Source organism: Clavelina lepadiformis, chromosome 5 (assembly GCF_947623445.1).
Source record: "Clavelina lepadiformis chromosome 5, kaClaLepa1.1, whole genome shotgun sequence".
Taxonomy (NCBI): Eukaryota; Metazoa; Chordata; class Ascidiacea; order Aplousobranchia; family Clavelinidae; genus Clavelina; species Clavelina lepadiformis.
The window spans coordinates 2,056,282-2,080,942 of record NC_135244.1 but is presented as its reverse complement, the minus strand read 5'-3'; the positions used below and the strand labels follow the sequence as shown (position 1 = coordinate 2,080,942).

The 24,661-nt window shown below is 35.8% G+C and overlaps 3 protein-coding genes across 5 annotated transcripts; 1 reads left to right on the top strand and 2 right to left on the bottom strand.

The window, feature by feature from the left end:
* Nucleotides 1–230: 230 nt before the first annotated feature.
* Nucleotides 231–8,205, bottom strand: LOC143460742 (cytoplasmic dynein 2 intermediate chain 1-like). Its single transcript, XM_076958355.1, has 31 exons — nucleotides 8,085–8,205; nucleotides 7,867–7,966; nucleotides 7,709–7,770; nucleotides 7,443–7,492; nucleotides 7,144–7,372; nucleotides 6,922–6,959; nucleotides 6,532–6,562; nucleotides 6,397–6,443; nucleotides 6,280–6,304; nucleotides 6,075–6,115; nucleotides 5,847–5,877; nucleotides 5,714–5,757; nucleotides 5,594–5,618; nucleotides 5,269–5,312; nucleotides 5,045–5,072; nucleotides 4,715–4,783; nucleotides 4,420–4,545; nucleotides 3,990–4,099; nucleotides 3,572–3,698; nucleotides 3,304–3,415; nucleotides 2,834–3,055; nucleotides 2,520–2,658; nucleotides 2,081–2,156; nucleotides 1,903–2,014; nucleotides 1,688–1,797; nucleotides 1,488–1,594; nucleotides 1,287–1,362; nucleotides 930–1,086; nucleotides 696–864; nucleotides 520–568; nucleotides 231–422 (listed from the first exon to the last, which is right to left on the bottom strand). The coding sequence occupies exons 1-31, from the start codon at nucleotides 8,091–8,093 to the stop codon at nucleotides 306–308; spliced, it is 2,682 nt and encodes an 893-aa protein (XP_076814470.1). The 5' UTR covers nucleotides 8,094–8,205; the 3' UTR covers nucleotides 231–305.
* A 411-nt stretch (nucleotides 8,206–8,616) lies between these two features.
* LOC143459509 (BET1 homolog) lies at nucleotides 8,617–10,330 on the top strand. 2 transcript variants are annotated; one of them, XM_076956703.1, is made up of 4 exons: nucleotides 8,617–8,790; nucleotides 8,936–9,012; nucleotides 9,100–9,156; nucleotides 9,589–10,330. In XM_076956703.1, exons 1-4 carry the CDS (start codon nucleotides 8,772–8,774, stop codon nucleotides 9,742–9,744), a joined length of 309 nt encoding a protein of 102 aa, XP_076812818.1. In that variant the 5' UTR covers nucleotides 8,617–8,771; the 3' UTR covers nucleotides 9,745–10,330. The 2 variants fall into 2 exon arrangements, with proteins under 2 accessions (XP_076812818.1, XP_076812816.1); XM_076956701.1 differs by having other exon boundaries at nucleotides 8,933–9,012.
* A 352-nt stretch (nucleotides 10,331–10,682) lies between these two features.
* Nucleotides 10,683–23,549, bottom strand: LOC143460256 (serine/threonine-protein kinase Nek8-like). 2 transcript variants are annotated; one of them, XM_076957697.1, is made up of 28 exons: nucleotides 23,247–23,549; nucleotides 22,757–22,928; nucleotides 22,411–22,528; nucleotides 21,697–21,819; nucleotides 20,662–20,838; nucleotides 20,321–20,436; nucleotides 20,000–20,131; nucleotides 19,677–19,881; nucleotides 19,231–19,468; nucleotides 18,076–18,292; nucleotides 17,828–17,982; nucleotides 17,396–17,600; nucleotides 16,800–16,938; nucleotides 16,501–16,601; nucleotides 16,248–16,375; nucleotides 15,885–15,972; nucleotides 15,616–15,803; nucleotides 15,431–15,504; nucleotides 15,113–15,212; nucleotides 14,704–14,872; nucleotides 14,285–14,395; nucleotides 13,882–13,955; nucleotides 13,701–13,751; nucleotides 13,283–13,358; nucleotides 12,836–12,950; nucleotides 12,237–12,309; nucleotides 11,769–11,946; nucleotides 10,683–11,347 (listed from the first exon to the last, which is right to left on the bottom strand). In XM_076957697.1, the coding sequence occupies exons 1-28, from the start codon at nucleotides 23,450–23,452 to the stop codon at nucleotides 11,285–11,287; spliced, it is 3,792 nt and encodes a 1,263-aa protein (XP_076813812.1). In that variant the 5' UTR covers nucleotides 23,453–23,549; the 3' UTR covers nucleotides 10,683–11,284. The 2 variants fall into 2 exon arrangements, with proteins under 2 accessions (XP_076813812.1, XP_076813813.1); XM_076957698.1 differs by lacking the exons at nucleotides 22,411–22,528; nucleotides 23,247–23,549 and having other exon boundaries at nucleotides 22,757–22,890.
* Between the last annotated feature and the right edge of the window lie 1,112 nt (nucleotides 23,550–24,661).

Sequence of the window (24,661 nt, the reverse complement as noted above, 5' to 3'; positions counted from 1 at the left end):
CCTGTGGTATGCGAACGTGGAAATGCGAGGAAAAAGACGGGAATTACGATAAAAAATCATCAACTGATAGGTGAGTAACCAGCACTTCGAATCTTGGCCTAACGTAACATGCAAAGACAAAGATATGCAATATTTCCAAGCCCGAATTGATTGCTGTTTTTTGGACATCTGATGTCTATGGTGTTTTTTGGTTGCCACACGATGACAGTTTTTTTATTTGACGAGATCTATCTGAAGCTAAGTTTATTTAGAAAATGTCTATTGCAATGCAAATAACAAATATCAACGAAATCTCACGAACTGAATTAACTAAATGACGTCACTAATGATGTCATCTGTTCCGCTTCATTTGACGAAACAGAATCAGTGAAGTGTGACGATAAACGATGAACTTCAAAAGCGCAGGAGTCATACGTCACCATCTAAAGTCGATTGAGAAATATAAAAAATGATTTCAATGATGACGACTAACTTTAGAATCTGGTTGATGACGTATAAATGAAGGGTTTGGCGACTTACCAATGACGTAGATTGATCTGTGCTGACGTCAACACAAAAACGAGAAGTTCTAAAAAGTAATTTAGAAAAATTTCAAATTTACAGATTTTCCACAAAAATTACAATTTGATTTACATAAATCGTCGCAAGACTTAAACTGATTCAGTTACCCATACCCTTGAAATAACAGCACTTACTTTTCCTGGAATTTATCGGAGACTACAGGGGCAGAGTCGGACGCCATCAGGTCCCAAACATGGAACTGATTGGTCGAATCGAGCGCGAAAAACACCGACGATCGACAATTTGACCAATCACAGAAGAGCAGACTGCCGCCATCTAACGACCACGTCATCACAGGATATTCTGGAAACAGGAAGTTTCAGAATCACATGACGTCACAGAATAACATTACGGACTCATTTTCAAACCTTGTTTGACATCAAATAAGGCTAAACTCCCATCAGCGTATGACGTCAAGATTAATGAAGTATTTAAAGCGCTGACTGACAGGAAAGTCGCCGCTCCGGCACCGTGAGAACGATACGTCTTTAACTTTCGATCACGTGTCCAGCTTATCACGTGGCCCTGCAAACATGACAGGATGTGACGTAAAAACAACTTCTCATGTAACGTCATTTGGTTCAATTTTTAAAGAAAGTAAAAACACAAAAGCAGCTAATTCTATCTGTCATAGCAATGACTTAAAACATAAACGCGCTATTTAAAACATGTTCTATTTGTAAGTTGCATAAAGCCGGTGTCATTCAACCAACGCAAGAAATTACCGTCTCATAACCGACGTAGAAGATATCTGAGTCCGGGCACAAGGCGCAGGTGGCTCGGCTTCCCAGCTCTGACGAACTGGAACAAGAAGAATTGAATATGCTTGATATGAGCTACATCGTTAATAACAATACAACGTTATTCGCTGTGAATTAATCGGTTAATAAAAGTTAGTGCTATGAAATACAGTGACGTCAACTTACCTTCGCGATGACGTCACGTCGAGCTTCAAACTTTTGACGAGTTTCACGCGGCCATGTGGAACGAGGTTAACGTCGTCATCGACATCAGATGATATATCGACGACGATCTGACGCAGAACAAACGTTATGACATTATTACATCATTAAAACAATAAACGTAAAACATAATAAACATCTTTAGGACGACATAAACAACTTACCCAAACGCATAACTTCGCTGATTCTTCCAGAGAGAAGATTTGATTAGAATTCTGGTTGCCAGCCGAGCGCAAGCTTATGACCGGGCTGGCGTGAACGTCGCTTACGTTTGCTGCGAGTTAAAATAAGGTTATCTGATGAATCTGACGTCATCACGGACATCGCAAAATCAAGTTTGAATGGTTGAGAAGCTTAAGCGTAGATTCGCGACACCTACCTGTGGAGTAAGTCGGGCTTCTTAGCGCCGTCACTTTCCCCCTTTCAATCTCAATGCATTGGTGCATGCTCGATGCTTCCATGAGGTTATACACAAGCACGCTACCGTCGTTCTACAGACAATGACAAGCGGTTAATACAACGAATGTATTGTTAAAGTTGTTTTCTGGTCAACTCACAGCGCCCGCGAAGAGAAGATGGTTGTTCTTTGGCAGGAAGCATGTTGTGATGGGAAGTGCATCGCAAACCAAGATTCTGTGAAGATTTAAAAGAATCAAAAAAGAAATAAATTTTAATCTACTAACAGCCCCTGGAAAAATTGCTAAAAAATCAAAAAAGAATGATTAAAATTTTATTTCTGATTTATTAACAACTCCAGTTGGTGTGAAATAATATTTAATCAATGAAACATAAAAATTGAAATTATGGACACATGCTGGAATACTTGATGCGAGAAACTAATTGACTTTTTTTCCATTTTGGTTGGAAATTTATCCATAGAAATATCCTAAATGAGGGTCAACTACAGACAAAAAACACTTCTGCTCTCACATATGGCAACAGACCATTTTTATTCAACAAAACTAAACAAACTTTTATAAACAACCAAAACCTTACTTATCAGGTTGCTCAGTGTTGCTTGCCTTCCACACAGTGATGAGTCCTTTCTGGTCTATTCTGGTTGAAACCAGTTGGGATGGTGAAAACGAAATTGCCATCAAACCATCACCAAACGTTGCATGAAGGATATGACGACCTGTGACATAGACATCTTTTAAATACAGGTGTACGGAAAAGAAAATTAAATTAGCTTTTTCTTAGTATTTTAAAGAAGTATTTTAAAAAGAAAACTTTTTCGAAATTTACAATTTTAGTTCAACACATTCATAAACTGTTGATAAAGAACCAAAAAACAGAAGTTGCAACAGCACCTTGCAGATAGGAGAAATTTGTGTTGAATTTGATGCAGGAATCACAGCACGATAAGACGCTCCTCTCATCCGATTTATTGCCCCTCCAAACCGTCGCCTCCATGAACGACGACTCGATGACGTTACTCGCGTACGACATAAACTTTCCAAACTGCAGAGAACTGTCGCGCATCATCGATAAAAAATTTAAGGCGTTGTTTGCCCCTTGGTCCTGTGATGAGCCTGTGTCAACATAGAAATATGATAATAAAAGTACAAAGAAAGGAAGAAAATATCATAATCGATGTATGTGGACTAGCAAGGACCTGGATTTGTAAAAAAATATTATTAAAAATCAGAGTGCAAAGTTAAAATTAAAAAATGTAAAACAGTTCAGAATATTTCCACAAAGAAAATACCAACCTGAATGTTAAAGGAGTGAGAATTATCATAATTAAGATTCGTGAAGAATTTTATAACATTCAGTCTACCTCCAGTGGCGCTGGCGCCATCTTGTGGGTGCTGTGTCCATTTTTCAACAACCTCCGTCTCATCTGTTTGGGTGTCAACTTCGAGGGCATCATCGTTGCATTGAGTCGATACCTATTCGAAAAAATTAAATGGAAATACTGTTTATGATTCTTCGTAAATTTAACCAACACGTAGAATACAAAGCAATGTCGTAGTGAAATGCAACAAAAAATTGTACGTAATATTTGGTCCATGAACTTGTTTGAAAAATTATATTTGATATGGTACCTGTCTTGCGTTTTGGCCTCCAAAATTCTTGATATAAAAATTGTATTCCGTGACTGGCGGAAGATCAAACAGGTCAAAGGTCATGACATCCAATTGTATCAAGGTTAAAAGGTCATTGCGTCGCGTTCTAAAGTGTATTTTACACAGATCAATCACAGTGCACCGTTAAACTTAAAAACTTTGGAATGAAGCTAAACAGCTTAACATTGAATGAATGCCAATGCCATATCATAGGACAATCAATATTTTCGATGACCGAAGAAATATTGAAACTCGGTAGAAAACATAGAATATAAGAAATATTAAAGTCATGTCCCTGTTCATAAAAAACTCCATGTTCGATCTGGTTATTACAAATATTCTGCTCGCTGCGTTGTTGCAAAGTTTTCACTCAACCTTACGTATCTACTTGACTCACATCATCTTTTTCCTTGCTTTGTAGTTGGTTGAATGTTGTCGGGAACTTGAAAAGTTGATGTTTGTTGACATGACTCTTGCAGAAGACACAGAGTCAGCTTCAGTAGGAGTCTGAAAAGTCAACGTCTTTAGTGGAAAGAATTTTAAGTGGTTGGTGTCCCAGTTAATGGGATGCTAATTACAATTAATTCAGATGATTGAGAAGATGAAATCACAAGTGCACACAAGGCTGGAAACAAGTCTCGTACATAAGCACAAGTTTTGACAAGAATTTTAAACACAAATGTGTCGTCATTGTGTGCTTTAGGCATAAAAAACAAAAATAAAGAGACGATATTATTAGATATTTAATACCAAGAAGAGAAGAAAAATTACAACAGAATATCAGCATCCTGACAAAAGCAGTCTCACGAGTAACACCAGACACATACCGACGATGTGTACGTGTCACTCTTGGCTGATAAAGTGCGAGCCGATGAAATTCTCTCGTTTTCACGTTGGATGGCTCGGATCACATCGTCCACCTCCGGATTTCCTCCACCAGCAGCGGAATCTTTCTGCGATCACGATATGATATCTTAATCACATCACGATATGATATCTTAATCATATCACGATATGATATCTTAATCATATCACGATATGATATGATATCTTAATCACATCACGATATGATCACGCAACAACAATCTTACGACACCTATCAAGTCATTCAACTTCTCCCACCTCACTGGCATCATCTTCAAAATCATCTTCATAATCCTCAAACTCCTCGTCATCATAATTATAATCGTCCTGTTTTGTAAAAGCTTATCAGTTTAAACGCAGCAGAAATTAATTGCAGATGCAACAGGTTGTTGATTTTTTAAGAATATCGGTACAACAATTAATAATTCATGATAGTATATAAAATCACAAACAAAAATTCTATCTTGATCTGTAGTTGTATAGTACCGGTGAAACAAAAAACTTTCAGGTACTTATTATAAACCATTGTGGCAATACAAGATTGCGAAAATATTATACTGTACATGTCAAAAATCTGAGTATCCGTACCTCTGGCGTGAGTACTGGTTTGGGATGTCTGAAAGAAAATTTCACTTAAATTTAAAATTAAATTTAACACTTAAATCTTTCACAATAGCTAAATAAATTTTCTTGATGCACATTGCACTAACCATAAATACTATTTATGCTGTGAACGGCAGTCGTATGATTCAGTACGACATGATGAAAAATACATAACCTTTAGAAATAATGACATCTTTAATGATTTTTACCTTTTTTTTTGTTCTGAGTCCTTTCTTTTGCTTGAAGACTCCTTCTGGGGAGGAATATTAGAATTTTAAAAATTAATGAAGTATTGATCTCAAACATTTGAGAAAGCCTGTTTGAAAGCAGTACAGAGTTGGATGGCTTACATATTGTTTAACAAACATCCCACATCTAGAATGGGGAATAGCACAAATTTCGAGTACTAAAAATATGCTAGTTATGTCAGGGTATGACAACCGTCATATTTGTGATCTAATATATTGATTAAAATTATCTGAGTGACTTTATCCATAACAATCGTGCTAGCGTTGCATTTTTCTTAAAACTCACTTCATTTTCGGATCGCTTTTTGTGCCTGAAATCAAATAAAATAAGATTGAAAACCAAATACAACAACAATAGCACAGTATTTTATTATTTTTTAATTTATTTTATTAAATTGGAACTCACCTCCCATCTCTATCATCTCTGTCTCTCTTGTGATGACGTCTTTCCTGTTGCAACAAAACATTAAGAGTTTGTTCACATTATTGTTTCATCAGTGAATGAAAAATATTTCTTTATAAGTTCAAAGAATTTTTACCTTTTCTGCAACTTTCTCTTCTTCTTCACGTCTGATAAAACAATTTATTTAAGTACGAAAAAAATTGTCAAAAATCGAACTTTGCTACAAAACCTAAAGGAACTCAACTAAAAAAAAAGAAATTTATTTGTCTCTTTATTTATGTAGAAGTTTCATGTTCAAAATAATATCTTTTATAAAAAATAATTTGCAGAAATTAGCAACAGATTCGTGAGATGTGTGATTTACCTTCTTCGTTTTTCTTCTTTCTTTCGCTGTCTTTCTACGTCCTGTCAAATATATTCATTAAACATTACAAACTATTTCACAACATGAAAACAATGACAACAGAGCATCATAATCACCACAGCAGCCAATTATATTTTAAGTTAAAGTTAAGATGCACTAATTTTTGTGGATTCAAGATTAAGATTGGCCCGGTTGTCAAACTCACATAATCTTCTTCGTTTCTTGCAGATCTACAAAAACACTTTATGTCAAATTTCATTGATAAAAGCGTGCTGGCTGGATGGTATTTATAGAACATTTTATTTGGACTGAAAAATTTTACCTTCTGTCCCTTTTCTCATCATGGACACGTTCTTTATGTTTTCTCTCCTAATAATTAGATCGTTACTTTTAATACTTTTTACATCTACATTTTAAGATGCTATTTTGTTAATTTTAAAGAACAACACACACTTACCCGATGATCAACTTCATTCTCGGTTTTACGCCTAAAATTTGAATTAACATTTTCACTACATACGGAATATATACATATATGTATGACCGTACAGTACAACTGTACATATGTTGTTGTATATACACTGTACACATATTAACACGCTGTTTAAGACATCATTTGTACATATCTGTACCAGGACTTCTCAAATTGAGACAGAACCTTTTTCTGAAAAGCTTAACCCAAACTAATTTGTCAGAAAAAAAAACTCTGCACATTGTATATAGTCATATATTAACCATTCATAGTCATTTAGCAACACAACATGCATTAAAACCTTAAGTTGGATATATTTATACATTGGCATAATGTGTAAAGAACTTTTTGAACAAAATTGAGCAAATCACGGACCTTGAACGTCTCTCTTCTTTGTCTCGATGATCTTTTCCCTGTAAGACATAACCACAACATTTGTAAATTCGACCAAGTAGACCAAGTTGTTTAAATTTTACCACCAACTAGAACTTAAAAAAATACAGTTAGTAAGATTTTGCTTTCTTTACTAATTAAGATACAGTTTTATTTCTTGTGAAGATATTTGAATCATGTAAAAGAGCCTCTTTTTATACTCACCCTGTCTCTTCTTTTGTCATCTTCGTCATGTCTTCTGTCACGACCTTCTTCTCTTCTGTGATGCCTTTTCTCGTCCCTCCCACTCTCCTCTCTTATTTCTTTTCCTTCTTTTCTTTTCTCTCTCCTTCTTTCGTCATCCCTTCCATCATCTCTGTCTCTTCTTCGATGATTTTCTGACTTTGCATCTCTCCTTGATTCGTGATGCTCCCCCTTCTCATCATGAAACTTCCTGAGTTAATCAAAATTATAGAAAAAACTTGGCAACAAAACGACAAAACTTAATAAAGTTCTTAACTTACCGTTCAGTGCCGCTGCTTTTTCTATTCCCACGCGCAGTTTCTTCTTCGACCTGCAAAACATGCTAAAGTAGATAACAATAGTTGTTAAAGTTAAAATACGTTAAATGAAACTGTTGGTAAATCGGAAGTAATCACATCATTGGAAGGATGAAATATTTTAAACTTTGTGTTCTCCTTTTTTTAAATTCAAAATGTGCCACAAAGTCTTAAATTTTATCAGTGTACAAGAAAAAAATTTAAACACCATCGGTACATAGCCTACGTACCCTGCTGTCGGATTTTCGAGATGATTTTCTTTCAGACCTCCTATTGTCGGAGAAATCAATATCTGGTGAAAAAATGCAGGTGAAACTTTAACCAAATACTTGGATGAAGATTAGATGTAACCAACAAGGAATAACATCAGAACATAAGCTAGACCTACTCTCAGAGCGCTTTGTTTTGTCTCTTTTATCTTTACTCCCATGTAAAGCAGCACTCAGCTCTTTACTGGTCCAAGTTTCATCTTTTCGACGATGTCGTTTCTGTGCATAAAAACCATGTCTTTGCAAGCAATCTTAACAAATTGGTGACCTAATTATATTTATAAGCAATCCAAAATATTTGCTTAGCTAGCTACAAAAAAATTGAAACATAACTTACCTCGCTCATGGCTTCAATATTCAAAATTTTTATTCACAGTTGTCAAAGTCAAAAAGGCAAGAATAGAAATAAGCCTTACATCGAAATCATTTTGTTGATACAATAAAATTTTCAGTGCGTCGACCTAAATCAAGCGGTTTTAATTCTGTTTTCGCATTTTATTAAAAAATTTCCTCAACTTCCGAAGTCATTTAAGAAGATAGTCAAAAGTTTCATCAAAATTATTTTTCCGGAGGTTTTTCTGCTAAAAAATAAGTAATCAAATCAAGCGTTTTATTCGCTTTTACACCCACTTAAGTTCAGATCTGTAAACGCAAGTTTTAAAAACTGCCAATTATTCATTTAAGTAGGATTAAATTAAAGTATTTCAATCAAGTTGTTTGAATTAATTTTAATAAGTGGAAGATTTTTATTATTTTATCTGACAATGTAATCTTACAAAATTTATTCTTTTACATTCAAAACAAAGTAAGATCTTTATGCGGACAAAGGTAAAATGGGAAATTTCCCTTTCTTGAGATCTTTGTCGATGGAAAGACAGAAGTAGATTTTGCCACGTCTGCAACTGATTAATTGTGTTCTGTAAGTGTAAATTTTAGATAAATACTGGATTATTTCTCAAATTGCAGTTATATGCTAGCCACTTACAATAATTTCAACGTGACGAAAACATCCTAAAATTTCACCATGAGACGCGCACACGCCGGTAAGTTAACAGCCATGCAGGGAAGGTTTAGAACTAATAAATATTTTTCATTGAATTGTGGCGTAATGTTTTAAGAATAGAAATATTTCTTGTGTAATACGACAATTAAAAGAATCATTAAATATAACTAAGAATGCCTCAGCAGGAGAACAGTCGGTGTATGAGGAAGAGAACCAAAAAATGGAGGAGGAATTACGACATAAAGTTACAGCATTAAAAGCAGTATGGCATTTGAAAATTTTGTGTCTGGACTAGTAATGCATAACGTTCCAGTTAGTTTTTCTTAAACATTGTCTTGGTCTGTTTCAGATATCAATTAATATTGGCGAAGAAGTGAGAGGGCAGAATAAAATGCTCAAAGATATGGTTGGTTAAATTTATTTAGAAGTTTTCTTTAGCAAACTGCATACCCCGATTTTTTTGCATTAAATTTGATTTAGCCTAAAAGTTGGCACATTACTCTCCTGGGTGTAACTTTACTCACTCAAACATGAACTAACTGTAATTTAAAAATTTAATGATTTGCTAAAAATTTAATGATATGATAATAATGATATAATTTCTTTTCTCCTTAGTGAAAATATCTAATATCTTGTCTAATAATATAACTAACATTTCTAACAATAAATAATTTGGTGGTGAATGATTGAATTAAATTTGTTTTTTTATAAATTTATTATTTTTGTTGAATCATATCTAATGAAAAGGATTTAAAATTAGTTGTGTAAACTGTTTTTTTTAAAATTTTTAATACGTTTTTATTTGTTGTAAATTGAATAAATTTATTTCTTGTGCCAGGACGACGACATGAGCAAGGTTGGAGGATTTCTCGGGAGCACAATGAACAAACTAAAGCAAATATCACGCGGCGGATATGGGAAGATGTATCTCTATCTTGCACTATTTACGTTTGCTGTATTTTTTGTCATGTATTTTCTGATTCGTCTTTCATAAAAATCATTACACTTTTGTCAAAGTGTAATAAATTTTGTACTCCACTAAAACTCTTCTGAAAATTTGCGCAATTCTGACAATTTTGCAAAGAATTTTGTTCAGTTTAGTGACATTGGTTTACTGCTCGCTGTTATATATTTTTATCACTTACAGCACATTGCTGATGAGAGTCAACCTTGCTTAGTGTTGTTTTGTAAAATTTGTCTTGCTCTTTTCAAAGAAGTGTATTGTCAGTGTCATGCAGAGCACACAGCCACAAATGGTCATGATTGTTTGTTTATATTTGTGCAATAATAATGTAATGTGCTATAAAACATACCGCCTTAACTTTATCACAGCGATTAAACTCAACAAAGCGCTTGTTTGTGAGCTTTGTGCATACAGCTACTATAAAATATCAAAAAATGAAATCTATGAATTCTGCCAAACTGCACTGTGGTAATGTAGTAAAAAAATTGGGTACGGTTCCATCAGACGTTGTTGATATGATGGACAATAACAGGAAAATTTCATTTTAAAAGTATTTTTTTAATTTTGTTGAAACCATTTTAATATTGAGATGTGAATAAACAAAATACAGTTGGTGTTTGTGACTTCTGTGAATGCTCATGTAGAATTATATTATTGTTACAAAGACTTTAATGTGAAGGGCAGAGTGCTATAATAGACTTTACAATCGCTTGTGGCTGCAAGGGTGTTTAAAAGCGAGGATTGAAAAAGTCTAAAATTTGGTTTTTGTGAAAGTTACCTTAAATTTCAAAGCACAAATAAAACAGCACTTTTAAAATATTTCAGTAGTCTATTACACAGCCAGAGCATCTTACGGGAAACCTACAGTACAATATGGTCCATGGTCTCAAATCAGTATAGAAGTCTGTACCTAGGATTTTCCCAATGTGATGAATGCTACTGTGACTGATGGTGATGAAACAATCTGCTGATAGTTGCATATTTTATTGCATTTAAACTACAATTAATACTGAGGTAAAAATGTGCAAGTTTCACAGTGACATCACCGTGATGTCATAGAAATTAATGCCACAACGAGCAATAGAACCTCCAGTTTGACTGCGACAAACAAATGACGAACTTCCAGATGAAGAGACAAAATTTCAGCACAAAACTGAAGTAAAACTCCGAAACTTCTGAAAGTAGTTAAAATCAAACTTTATAAAAAATGATTTTTGAAGAAAAAGAACGAGAAGGAACAAAAGAATATCAGACTTACACGGTAAAGAGTTGACTATAAAGCACCTTTTATTGAAAAAATGAAGAAAAATGAGTATAAAAATGAAGGCGTAATTTGTAAGGCCAAGATCACGAAAAATATCACAAACAGTGCTCAAGTCACAGTATCTGCTTGAAGCCTAGCGACCCTATGATATAACCATCTTATGATCGCTAGTAGAGTGTACATGTTACATCATATTACCCCAGCTCAGTATTATCGTTTCGAAGAACCTCAAGTATTAAAAATGCCGCAGGAAAAGAAACTCAGACACGAAAGGAACTTTCTAAAAAAGATGAAACTTAGAAAATTTTACTGCAAAATGCAAAACTTGCTCTGAACAGAACGGTCAACAACTTTTCTTCCACTCTCAACCTGCAATGAAACAACAAGAACTCGGTGAGTGATGAATGCAGCGAAAAATGCTTATAACTGAAAATTTGACGCTTTCTAAGCCCCGCTGCATAAACCGGAATTAGCAGTTTTAAGAAGATTGTGCATAAATGGCTTCACTGTTGAAATAAAACGTGAGAAGATTAACTAATGGAGAAACAACAGATTACACACAAAACGCAGTCACTTAAAAATGAAACTTGGCATTTCTAACCGCTGTTGCCTAAGCTGGAAATATCAGCTTTAAAAAGATTTTGCATAGATGAAATTTTTTATAAATAAAACTGCATTGAAACCCTTATCTGATTTAAAAAAAACGTTAAAAAACTACATCTAAGACGTAGCTCATTTGAATAATTCTCGAACAAACTCCCAGTCCTTTGCTGACCATCACCACACTCACCTCTTTCTTAACGAGGATGTTGAGTTCTTCCCGAAGAAGAGAAATTTCATCCTTGAGCTTCTGCTCCTGCTCGAACTTCTCCTTCTCGTGGTTCTCTTGCATCCTTTTAAGAAGATCTTCGTGTTCCTTCTTCAGTTGAGCAAACTTCATGTCGCTCTCTTTCTTTTCCTTTGCCAGCCTGGAACATTTCATCATTTGTGGGAAATCGTGTTAATTGTGATAGACATTTGGTAACTTTATCAAAGATTTATGATCAACAATATCACAAATATTAGGACGAGGTCAACCGGAGAGCGAATTAACAACTAAAAATGTACGAGGACGATTTCCTTTCATGGAAAAGTTCAGATGCTTTTGGACTGCTTTGAAATTGCAAAAATGATATTACTCTAGTTTCAATGCAATTAACAAGATACATTGTGGCTTTTCTAAATTTTAGCAAGCAACGTAAAAACATCTTCTACTTACCTTTCAATCTCTTCATTCATTTGAGCTGAACTTCTTATCGGCGACCTGCCGGCTGAATTTCTTCGAGCAGGAGCTAGAAAAACAAAAAATCTCATGTCATTGATAATATAATTAATTGTGGATACTTTTTCAAACAGAAAATTCTGGTTTGTCGGCGTAACGGACTATATTAGGCACAATAGGTTGATAAGTAAGTTTGTTTGATTCAAGATTTTTTTCTCGAGGAAAGTAAATCGAAACCCAAATGGCCACAAACTAATTTCAAATACAACTTTCCCAAAAACGTGGCACTGGCCAGGGCTATGGGAAATTTTGACACTTTAGAATTAGGTTAAGTTTGTGTGAGGATATTTATTGTGTTACAAATTTTAAATAATAGTTTAGCTTTGGTTTCATTTAGGGTTAGCAAGTGAGTTTAGCTTAATTGGTAGATAATTTGGTAGCTAGTAGACTGCAAGTACCAGCCGACTGACAGCTGTATACTCCCCAACCTAAATGTACCCACCAGCAGCAAACTTCAGGGAGTTTCATTCTGATATCAGATAAAACGTTAAACCCGAAAAGAGAAATAGAAAAAAAGAAAGAAAAGTTAAACTCACTTTTGCCAACCTCCAATCGGTTTGACGTTTTCGGCAGAGGAGAACGGCGTGGTGATGGATTTCTTCCCCGCCTTGGTGCTTCGAAGCTCGAGCGCCTGCCACCCTTCGAAGTGGACTGTGAAAATTTAGGAAGGAATAAATAAAAAATTGCAACCAAACGGCGTCTATCAAGGATCTGTTGGAGTGAATTCGTGGACGTAATCTGAACCTTAACGTAATTAATCTTACACGTGTATGACATGTGAGATCAATATGTGCTCTCTATGTGTTGTATTTACCAGTCAACAGTGATCCTGCTTTTATAGCCTCTTTATGTACATTCTGTGCTCTTAAAAATACTATTTTCGCTTTCTGTCTTTGTTTTGTTACATTCGTAATGTCAGCTTAAAATAAATGTCAATTTCTTAAAGTAATTTTAATCCCCGATATTGACCCAGAGTTTCTCACCTCGACAGTCAGATGATTCAGCGTGCTTGAATCTGAGCTTGAGTCCGACTTTGCTGAGGAAATTTTTCGAGGCAATCTGGAGATTTAAATGAACAATTAGTGACTCAGACATCACTGCATTCACGAGTGTATTGCATTACGTTTATATGTAATCCATGTCTGATGTAAAAGTCAAAAAAGGCAAAATACAGAGCACTCCAAAAAAAAGACAAAAAAATTCTATGATTCACATGGACTAACACGTGACGTACGAAATAGGTAAGCCTAGTCAAGAGCTCCTACATAAATTAGATTAACAGAAATCGAAAGTGAATTGGTAAATAGAAAGTCAAGGTAAACTGCATCACTTTAGGTAAAACGACAATGTAGTAGGTATCCAAAAACAACATTTAAACACAAACTAGAGCCAAACAAGTACCTGGATGATTTTGTGGTGCTTGTGGGTGATGTCTTTTGCGAGTTGTTCCATCTAGAACCGCAATATAATATCACATGCTTGGAGCATTAGCTGTTATACATTCACAGAGCAACTGTAGGGACAGCTGAACTCGGAATGATCAGCGTTTATGATGACAAGAGAGTTTCAATAGAAATCTTACTTGTGCTTGCTTGACGGTACTGGACTTGATTTTGATGGCAGTGACTTTTTAGGTAATACTTTTTCGTCTTTTACCTGCATTTAACACACAAAGTTGTTATAATGTCAACATCTTTTAACAGACACCAGTGTTATAGAACAATTTTTACTTTAAAAAGAAAACAAAACTTACAAAAATACAAACAGATTATGAAAACAAAGCTTTAGAGTTTAGAGGGGTAGTTAAAAAGTGTAGGATTATTTGTGGTCTACACTCTAACAAAGTATCAACCCCAGAGTTTCAAAAACATAAAAGTGAACAATACCAGTAATTAGCCACTAACAGTTCAACTGACAACTGCGGGTTTGATTGACCGACCGTCGTGCTAATCGAGAATATTGCTAGTCGGAATCATGTTTCTCACCTGTTCCTTTCTCGCTTCTTCCAGCTCTTCTTTCAACCACTTGGGGGTGCTGCTGAGATCCGAGGCTTCCGAGCTATCATTGCTGCTCACTGATTGGTGGACATACGGCACCTGTGATGTCACAATTAAATAAAGCTAAAGTTAAAAAAGACATTTTCAGATAATATTTACATGAAAACCTTAACACAATGGTAACGAGAATGATAGATTTCAGTTGCCACTTTGCATATTTTAACATTTCTTATTCTAGCTACTGTTTCAAGTGCTACCACACACAAATGTTATCAACAATTAAACAAACACAACAGAGCTTTGAGAAACTGATTTCCAAGTTATTTTCTCCTTCAATTGTCACTGTGGACAAATTCTAACGAAAATAAAAGATGTCCGAGAAATGAAAAATTGCAGATCTACTTCACCTTTAGGCTCTGCATGCTTCCTCGGTTCTTTAGCGCCCTCACTTTCTTCTCCTTAATCGATGATTGTGACGAGATAGGTGCGTTCGTTTCCACAACAATGAAGATGTTTTCACGAAACGGGATCAGGTTATCAAGGTAAGCAGTCAGGTCTCCTTGGGACTCTGGTGAGCTTCATTGAGTTATAAGATTAAGATTAATAGAAAGGTCCAAGTTGTTGATATGCTTTGTCATGGAATATGACTCATTACTAAGATCTACGACGGTCTTTAATTTTACAAAATGTGGTTATGGTTCCTTGTGGCTGAAGGTTACTGAAGGTCCTATTACTTTCTGGCATGGTGCCAAGCTGTGGGGGTTAATGAGTCCATATGCTTTAGTGACTCTAACTCAAATGACACTACATCCTCACCGAATGTCCAAGATAGGGACCGGATCGTAAATGACCTCAGGTAATCTGGAATCGGACGTCTGTGATTGGTTTAACGGTTGCCCATTTTCACTGTCATTTTCTATTGCAATAAAAAATATGAAGTGAAATTTATTTCACCAAAAATGGAACGACAAGTAAAATAAATTCTGCACGAAAAGCATAAGTTGAATAATAAATAATTTTTGTGTAAACGTTGCCAAAAACATTGAATTTTATGCAAAAAAGTATGTGGTAGTCTGGTAGATTCAATGCAAACAAAAACTAAACAAGCTGCAAGTGAACTCGTCACATGCTCACCTTCCATTGAAATATCCTGGAAGCTGGAGGAGCGACTGATGCACTCGGAAGCATACGCAGAGTCGGGCTGGCAACTGGGATGAAGTTAATCACAAATAAAAAGTGAAACCGTTAAAGAAACCAGAATTAAGCACAGCCCAAGAACAATTTACAACGACAACTTCAACGAACAGATAACCACCCACCTGGAACAACTCCTCACACTAAGAGTACTCGTCGTACTCATCGTACGTCGGTGACCTTTATCTGACCCTGGGGGTTGCAAAAGACCCCCCGAGCTTGAACTGGTGAAATTCCCGAACCTGGTCCCCCAGTAAAGCAAGATCCCGTTTGAAGTACCAGCAGCTGTGTAAGTGTCGCCGCAGGCAATCACCTGACATAGAAACAAGGTCAAAACGGTCTTGAACTCGAATATCGTTATCGGCGTTGCAATGAAATGAAGCAAACTCCTCACCAGGACTTGATGATCTTTTATGCTTTTGACATGGAAGGGAGAGGGATGTGCTTTGCTACCTCCTGAACCCATTTGACCTTCCTTGTTGCTATGACAACAAAAAATTGATAAACGGTTGTTAACACTTGATGGTGATTGCCAGTCAGATTGATATGACGTATTTGTATTGATCAAAACTTAAAAAATGTTGTATTTTCTGAGCCCTGTTTCAATTCTAAGAAAAAAAAACTTCCCCAAGAACATATTGTTATATGATAAACAATCAAACGATTATTTTAGCTGTGTGGTTACATGTTGCTCCCTGCACTATTTTTATTTGCTGCAGCGGGTAAAAATGAAAGAGCATTGGAGCCACTGTCGTACCTTCCCAGAACACAGACGTGGTCGTGGTCGGTCAAGACAGCGGTGTGGTTCCTCCCCATCGCGACATCCACAACTCCCTTGATCGACTTCACTGTTGCAGTCGGAGTTTTACGAAATTCGACCTCAGTCTGTTTAGAAATATGAGCCACACGATCAAGAGATAGCTTAGAAATAGCAAATCTGACAAAAGAGCAACACAAGCAATGAGTGTGTTGCATAAATAAAAGGGAGCTGAAAGTGAAGATTATTTCACCTTTTTTAGTCTGTTCTGGAACACGGTGAGAAATCCAGTTCTTTCGTTCAGACCGAGCTTGTTGTACTTGTTGTTGCCACAAGCGAGCAGTGTTCCCACCGCTAAAAAACAAAAACACCAACATATGCAAAATATAATCAATTAGGATGCGAAAGTCTTGTTTCTTTGCACAGTAAGAAGTTAAAACTGTCAATTATGGATCTGAGTAAGCTTAACGTTGATAAAACTTACATCGAACTTCTATACAGAAAACTATTCTGAGATCATGATCTTTGTTGCCATAAAAACATTCACCATACCAGTAATAAAGATTGTAGCGTCGTGTCCACATCTGACGTCTCGTATCGGCTGCGTTACGTTCACACGCATTGGTTCAACGGCATTTTCTTCCGTACCGATGCCCAGCCTGCCGTGGTCCCCGCAGCCCCACGAATACATCTGATTGGTGGGAGGAAATTTTTACACCAGCAAATGCACACGAGTATGGACAAAAAAACAAACATAGGATACTTTAGTACATTGTTGTGTAAAGAGATTGGTGAAAAAGTCAATACGTCTAATGAGATCTATATCTATACTAATGAGTGTTTGTTATTGAGTAAAATAAATAAAGGCAACAAATATGACATATGCTGCCAAATAAAATGTAAGAATTGTGAAGCAGGACCCAAGAATAAAGAGTAGAAAAGGAGCAAAAATGTTTGGTTACACCCAGGAGGACATGTGTTTTGTATAGATTAAAAACATCGCAGAAACAGATACTTCCAAAGTTACAAAAAGGTACGTATACAAAGGTATAACGAATGCGCACAATCATGAGTACATGTTATGTGCCAGACAACAGCTTGCAAAGCTAAAACGTTTCTCACAAAAGTTATCAACTTCTCAGTCTTACCTCTCCATTATCCCCCAGGACGACGACATGGTTGGACCCGCACGCCACTGTCGTCACATCGATCGAGAGCAGTGACTCGACTAGTTTTGGTCGAGTCAATCCATCACAGTTTCCGTGGCCGAGACAACCCTGGCTACCGTCTCCGCACGTCATCGTTATCCCGTTGTCGGAGAGGAAGACGCTGAAGTTGTCACCACAACCCGCTCTGGTTTGATTTGGATTAAAAGGAAATGTAAAAAGACTTTGCTAAAAACAACTGTGCTCAGGTGGAAGCAAAAGTAAGAGTCAAATTGTTAAATGAAGGAGACTATTTTTAACACATTTCCAACATCACTCCAGTTGCTGTTGCCACGTCAGTTGTCATAACAGAAGCGAAGCTTTGGATAAACGCAACCAATTAAAATGATTATTAAACCTTTTGTCACAACTTACGATATCACTGACTTTCCCTTCAGTGCGTCAACTGGTTTCGGTTTTGCGATGGTTTCAAAATGGCCGTGACCGAGCTGACCGTGATGGTTGTCCCCCCACGTATAAACCACCCTCTCCATGGCAACCACGACAACATGATTCTTCCCCACAGCAACCTGGCGACGATAGAAACAATGTTTTTGCTCGTGACAATAAAAAAGTTACAAACCATAAATATAAAAGTTATAATCAAAATATATTCCCCCGACCTGTCTGATCTTTATTTTTGATGGAAACCCTTCGATGGGTGAGATGGTGGTGCCTGCGATGTTGTACAAATACAACACTGACCGAGTCCCTTCATTTTGCTTACGCTCCGAAGAACCCCTTGACCCTGGTGAAAAATGGGGTCGCTCATCGTGGCTGAAGGGGGCCAGAAGTTTGACCATTTGTTCCGCTTGAATGGCCTCGGCAGTCGGCCTTTGTCTGAGAAAAAAATGGTCTACAGATGAACTTTTCTTGTCGTTTCAAAGGTACAGAAAATGATTTTGTAAGAAGGAAAATTAAAGTATTTGTACAATTTTGATTTCTGAACTAGATCGTCACATTATTCGAGAGCATCCTGGAATAGAAAAAACACTGATCTCGAGATAAAGTTTGTCTATTCTTTCAGAAGGTACAGAAAATAACCTCAACAAAGAAAACTAAAGTATTTGTAAAATTTTGATTTCTGAACAAGATCTGTTAACAAAGAATGTTACTTATGCACGGATATTGTGTTCACAGGCAAACACCAATATTTTTTTTTAAATTTATGTACTGTATGCCTCCTGATAGCCTCATTATATTCTCACACCGCAAAGATCATGAAAAGTTGACATTGACGCCAGACCCATAACATGCCATAACTTACCAACAACTATAAGTCCAATAAGCGAGTTGATAACAATACCATGGAAAAAATATTCCAAATTTCAATAGGCAATAGATTGTTAAGATAAAGTATTACACACAGGTTTATGTTATAGCCCAGTGGCTCCCAACCAGGCTGCCACTTCCAGTACTTAGTGGTGCCGCAAGTTTCTTGCTTTAAATTTATATCAGCTGAGTGTCCTTCATTCAGGCTTAGAATGGAGAATTTAATTGCTTGCATTGGCGTCAATTTTTTTAAAGAAAATAAAAAATCTAGGGAGATAATTTAAGTATTGAGGATTTCCCCTATTGCGAGAACGTTAGCGTGGCACAATGCGTTGTTATATACTAGCACTGGATGCTGCAAACTAATTATCTCTTCTGTAGAGTGCCGCAAGCCTAAAAAGGTTGTAAAAAGAGCATAGCCACTGCTTATAATAAATATATATAAGCACATATATATACATGCTTGTAATGTATCGAAAACTTTACTCAGAACCTTTAACTCTTACTCTGGCTCCTTGCTCAGCATTTCCTTCACCAATTTACGCAACTCTGCCGAGTAACCACCCCGAATTGGGGCGATCTGTCCGTTAATTATCTTATTGACCAAAGCCGGTAAGTTGGTCCCTTCGAATGTCCTCTGCTGCATTGCAAGCTCATACAATATACAACCGAGTGCCCAGATGTCGGACTTTTCACCATAAGGTTTCCCTTCGCATATTTCCGGTGAAATGTAATACGGGGTGCCTGTCAAATAAATGCTCTACATTTAGTTTGAGATCAATCCAATGTGGGAATTTCTTGATGGAATATTTAAAATTACTAGTACTTATAAATACGTTATAATGTAAAATGTTATATCAATTAAGACCTTTGAAAAACTGAAAAACAAGCATAAGATAAATAACTAAATATGTTAAAAACAGGAATATTAGGAAAAGGTGAAATATTAGACCTAGAACTGTATTGGCAACTTTGGTTTTTGAGGTCATCACTTTTGAAAGACCAAAGTCGCTTATTTTAACGATTCCATCAGTGGTTAGGAAGATGTTGGAAGTTTTAAGATCTCTATGTAGTATGCTCTGCTTGTGCATGTATGCGATGCCGCAAACAATCTGGTTGAACATCAAGACAACCGTCTTTTCTTCAAGTGGCGAGTCCTGGCACAATAAGACGAAGCGATGATCAAAAAACATACATTGTACCTAAGTTTTATTTGTTGAAAAAAACTAAACTTTGCCTCACATTGAATATAAACCATGTTATCGGTTAAATTACCTGTTTTGCAAGATACTGTGCCAGCGTTCCGTCGTCGGCGTATTCCATCTCTATCATCAGCACGCCGTGGTCTTCGAACGTGTCGTAGTAGCAAATTATGTTTGGATGATTGAGCATTGCAAGCACCTTTGTCTGGAGTGAAAAGTAGATTTTAACGTTTAAATGCCGTGCTCAGTTCAAGTGCACATCTTTGCATGTTTAATTGTTGTTAGTTGCATGGAATTTCCTTGATAATATTTTGATTTTTCACCAAAAATTTGTGTAATAAAGACTGACGATAACAATAATGTTTAATTATTTGTTACAATCTTCAAAACTTACCTCGTTGATTGCCATCAACCTCTCCTGGCTATTTAGTTCAGTCATGTTAATTTCCTTCAAAACAACGAGAGAATTGTCGTCCTTCTTTCGATACAACACGGCGGTTCCAAATGCTCCTGTAACAAGCAAATCGTTTTGTTGAAAATAAAGCGCACTTGTGAATAGAAACTAATTAAATAAAACAGAAAGACCATTATCTCAAATAGCCTGGTTTCATCATTTTAATATTTGCCCAGAACAAGAACCCAAATTACAAGAAAAGAAGACGTCTTCGAGCAATTGACAAAAGCAAACACCTTGATAAAGAATCGAATTAACATCAAGAAAAAACAAACAGTGACCTTTGCCCACCATCCTAATTTTCTCGAAGAGGTCGATGGTCTGGTAAGTACCAGAGTTCCAGTTTCTTAATTTATCTGGCTTGAAGTAAATTTCGCCAATTGTTGTCTTCGTGCCATCGGGGAGCTCAACATGGGTGTCGGAACCAAACATCTCCTTCGATATGTGAACTGGTATATCTTGAACAAATATGTAATAACATTGTTTGAAATATTACGGATCAATAATTAAATTGATATGGCCTGATGGGATAGACCTTGAATAGACAAAACCAGAGGTTGCAAAATACTTTCTGACGTAACACACAAATAATAGTCCGAGAATGTCATGACTCAAATGCTTCGTTTACAGGCAACCAGGCACGATTACTGAGTTGACTGAAAAGAAACTGAAATTGATGTGAACAATAGATGCGGGCTGCAAGGAAAATTACTTGCATATATAGCTTAAAAAATAAATGACACATTTAGCTAAACAATTTTCTTTGTTAAAAAAAAATGTAATTTAATTGCAATTGAGGACCTAAAATTGGTTGGCAAATGAGCTGTACTCAAAGTAATGCACAAACTCAGTTGTTAATGTACAAATTACAGGCGATGTGTTAATGTTGTATTCAGGTTCACAAACTTGTATAATAATAATAACGCTGTTCAAATTCTAAAAATTTCTTGCTACGAAAATTTCCGTCAAAACTCATTATTTGCCAACCCTTGGACTAAAACACAATATTTGACACATTTTGGGCTTGTTCTGTTAACCTATGCGCTTGCACGTACGTTAAATAATTTACTAACCAGCTTAATGGCAACCTATTCAAATAATTTATTTATGATTGATTTAAATTTCATTACCAACAATTCTGAGAACATAATATTACCACAAACACTTATAATAATAGAATCAAGGTTAAGCAAGGCTTGTGTGAAAGTTTCTCTTTTCTAAGTTATAAAAAGTAGAAGGTGATGTGGTCTGGACTGCACCGACACATTAAAAACAAGTCAAGCGCAAGCTGCCCACCATGCATTACTGCTTCTCACCAATTAATAGCTGCAAGTCCTGCAAATATGATCCTGGTTGACATCCAACTGCAAGCAGGTCCAATCTACACTGCGGGGCCGACGTGTCAACAAACTTCTCGAATAAGATTTTAAAAAATTGACCTGAAATTTACAAGAAATTTCACATAAACTAGTAGGCATATAATTCATCGAAATTAGTTTATGTTATTTGTTCGTTTTATCGCTAACTACTAAATTACAACAAAGTGTGTCAAGAAACAAAACTGCTATGCAAAACTTGCAAACAAAAAATGTATTGTTCAACAAAAAAACTGTCATTACCAAAAAAAATTCACCAAATTAACAAAAAACTGTAAAATGTAAATTTTTGATGATCCACATTCAATTTTATGCCAAAATAAAACAATGCTAACATTTTTTATTCGTACTGCACTGAAATCACCAGTTGCGAAAAGTCAACAGTCAAATGCTAAATGGGACACAAAAGTAAAATTTTCTGTTAGTAAAACGCTTAACAATTGATGTAAATGTGAGGCTCTTATGTGTGCAGGATAAACAGATTAAATTTATGACCGTTGACAATGAAAGCAAAGTCTACACACACACTATTTGCCGAGCTTTTCACAATTAATGTTCATGACCATAAGGCGACAGAATAAAGTGTTACAATATTGAACAAAGTTAAACACACAGATACCGACGTCAAATGTGTAATTGGGGAAGACATCTCACCTGGGCCGTGTGTTGCTGAGATCTGTGTAGCAGTACCAAGCACACCCATGCCGTTGTTGAGGTGCACCATGAACATGCCATTCGGTTTACAAGTCATCATGCAAGCCACAGACGAAATCTATCATTTTGAAGCATGCAAATAACAATGAATATAAATAAACAAATTTGCTAAACTTGTTAACATGCTTTTGTGGTATTCTATGACAGATAGATCACCATTTAACAACACGTAACTATAAAAGGAAATCCAAAAACAGCCAAAAGCGTAGTATCCAGTATGGATATTAAATTTAGTCAAAGATCCATTATCATTTGCAATGTTGTAAGACGACAACACTTCATTTACCCTTTGACCCGGGTCCAAGGATGCACAGACAAGTGCCAGAAGAGAATCAAAAGTAATCGTGTCATAATTATAAAGTACAACGACCACTTCAGGATTGACAGATTTTTCAAGAATAGCAGCATACTTGCATCTACTCGACACCAGTAAGAGCTTAGGTGGAAGATTTATTCTCCTGTAAATCAGAAAACAATTATATATATATCTACTGGTCACATTACAAAACATCTGAAATCCTTGTATAATATATCAATGAATTTTTTTACTGTCAAAATTTATGATACAATTCACCATCAAAATGTTTATAGTTTTATAGACGTATGTAAATGAATTCAAGAGAGTTCCAAAATTTGGAGACCACGCAGAACCACTGATATATAAATACTATTTTAGAATTGTTCACGGCATACAAGCATGAATAGAGTGGAAAAAAAAACATTTGAGATCAAATAATATCATTTTTATCAACTGAAATGTAAATGGTGACACAAACCTGGTTTGATTGATGATGGTCGTCGGTTCCTTTGCATAAACAGGTGTGAGTTTTTCATCTTGAGCAGTTGCTTTAGGATTAACAGAACTTGAAACTTTTCTGTTTGAATTAACTTTTACTTGTGGTCTTGGGGAGACACTTCTTGATCGCGTCGGTTTCTGCACAAGCAGCTTACTGCTGGGTTTTATTTGTTTGTTTGAATTCATTTCTTAAACTTGAGCAAGCAACAAAGGCATTTTCCAAAACGGAAATACTGACTTTTAACATGTGTACAATTTATTTTGAATTTTCCTAGTCCCTTGAAAAACTACTCTGTATGAATTAATGAGAGAAAACTAACCGAAAAGAATAAACATTTTTTCTCACTATCATTGGAAAGACTGTGCCATTTATACGTCATTAATTGATGGTTCATTTTTACAGTAAAAGTATGTTTAAAACTAGTGAACATTAATAAACTCCAAAGTGAGTTTAAAACGTGATAACTGAACTTTCAAAATTTTTCAATACTGTGCTAGCCACAGCCAAATGACAACTTATAGGGGAAAGTGCGATGTTTAAACAAAAAGAGACATTTACTTTTGCTTTATTGTGTTTCTTTGTCTACTTTCAAGGAAAAAGAAGAGCGCAGTATCAACTTTTTTGGCACCTGTAGATCTTCGAAATCTTGCGACCTGCGAAATCCCGAGACTTGAACTTTCATTGTACAAAACTTCATCAAAATCTCACATGATGGCATCATGAAAGGACAAGTTGACGAGAAATACTTCCGGCTTTTAAACCAAAAAAACATAAGCTACTGCTGGGTCTTGATTTTTGTTATGGTTATTGGGGTCTAGTATTAAAGCGCACAACCTAAGGATGCCTTTATATACTAGACTCCACCTACTCCAATTGTGGCGTCATCTGGTTGTGCAATTGTGTACTTGACCTGGTTATTGGACTTGGCATAGGCTATTGCTTATATTTTGCCATTGACTACGTCTGTGCCATTGTACAATTTTCAGACGACAGGCAAAGAAACGATAACAATACAAATAAATTATCAAACACCGTTTTCTTAATCAAATTCCGTGTTTTCAATGCGAGGTTACAGGTTTTAGATTACTTCAAAAAGACGTGACAATTCTTTCGGCTGCTAATACCAGACCTGCGCCAACAATCTGAACATTTTTGTTTATTTAGATACCACCCCACAGTGTCCTCAGTGGATAGAGTGAAAATTAAAGGCAAAATGAGATGGCTGAAAATTGAATTTATGATAAATAAAAAACAAATTTAAATATGTATAAATCATGTGAAATTAAATTATTAAAGAATTTATTTTACTCTATTCATTTTATTTAACCTATTTTTCATATATACAATAAAGCATAGAATGCTGCTACCGATTAATACTTGCATATCTGATTACT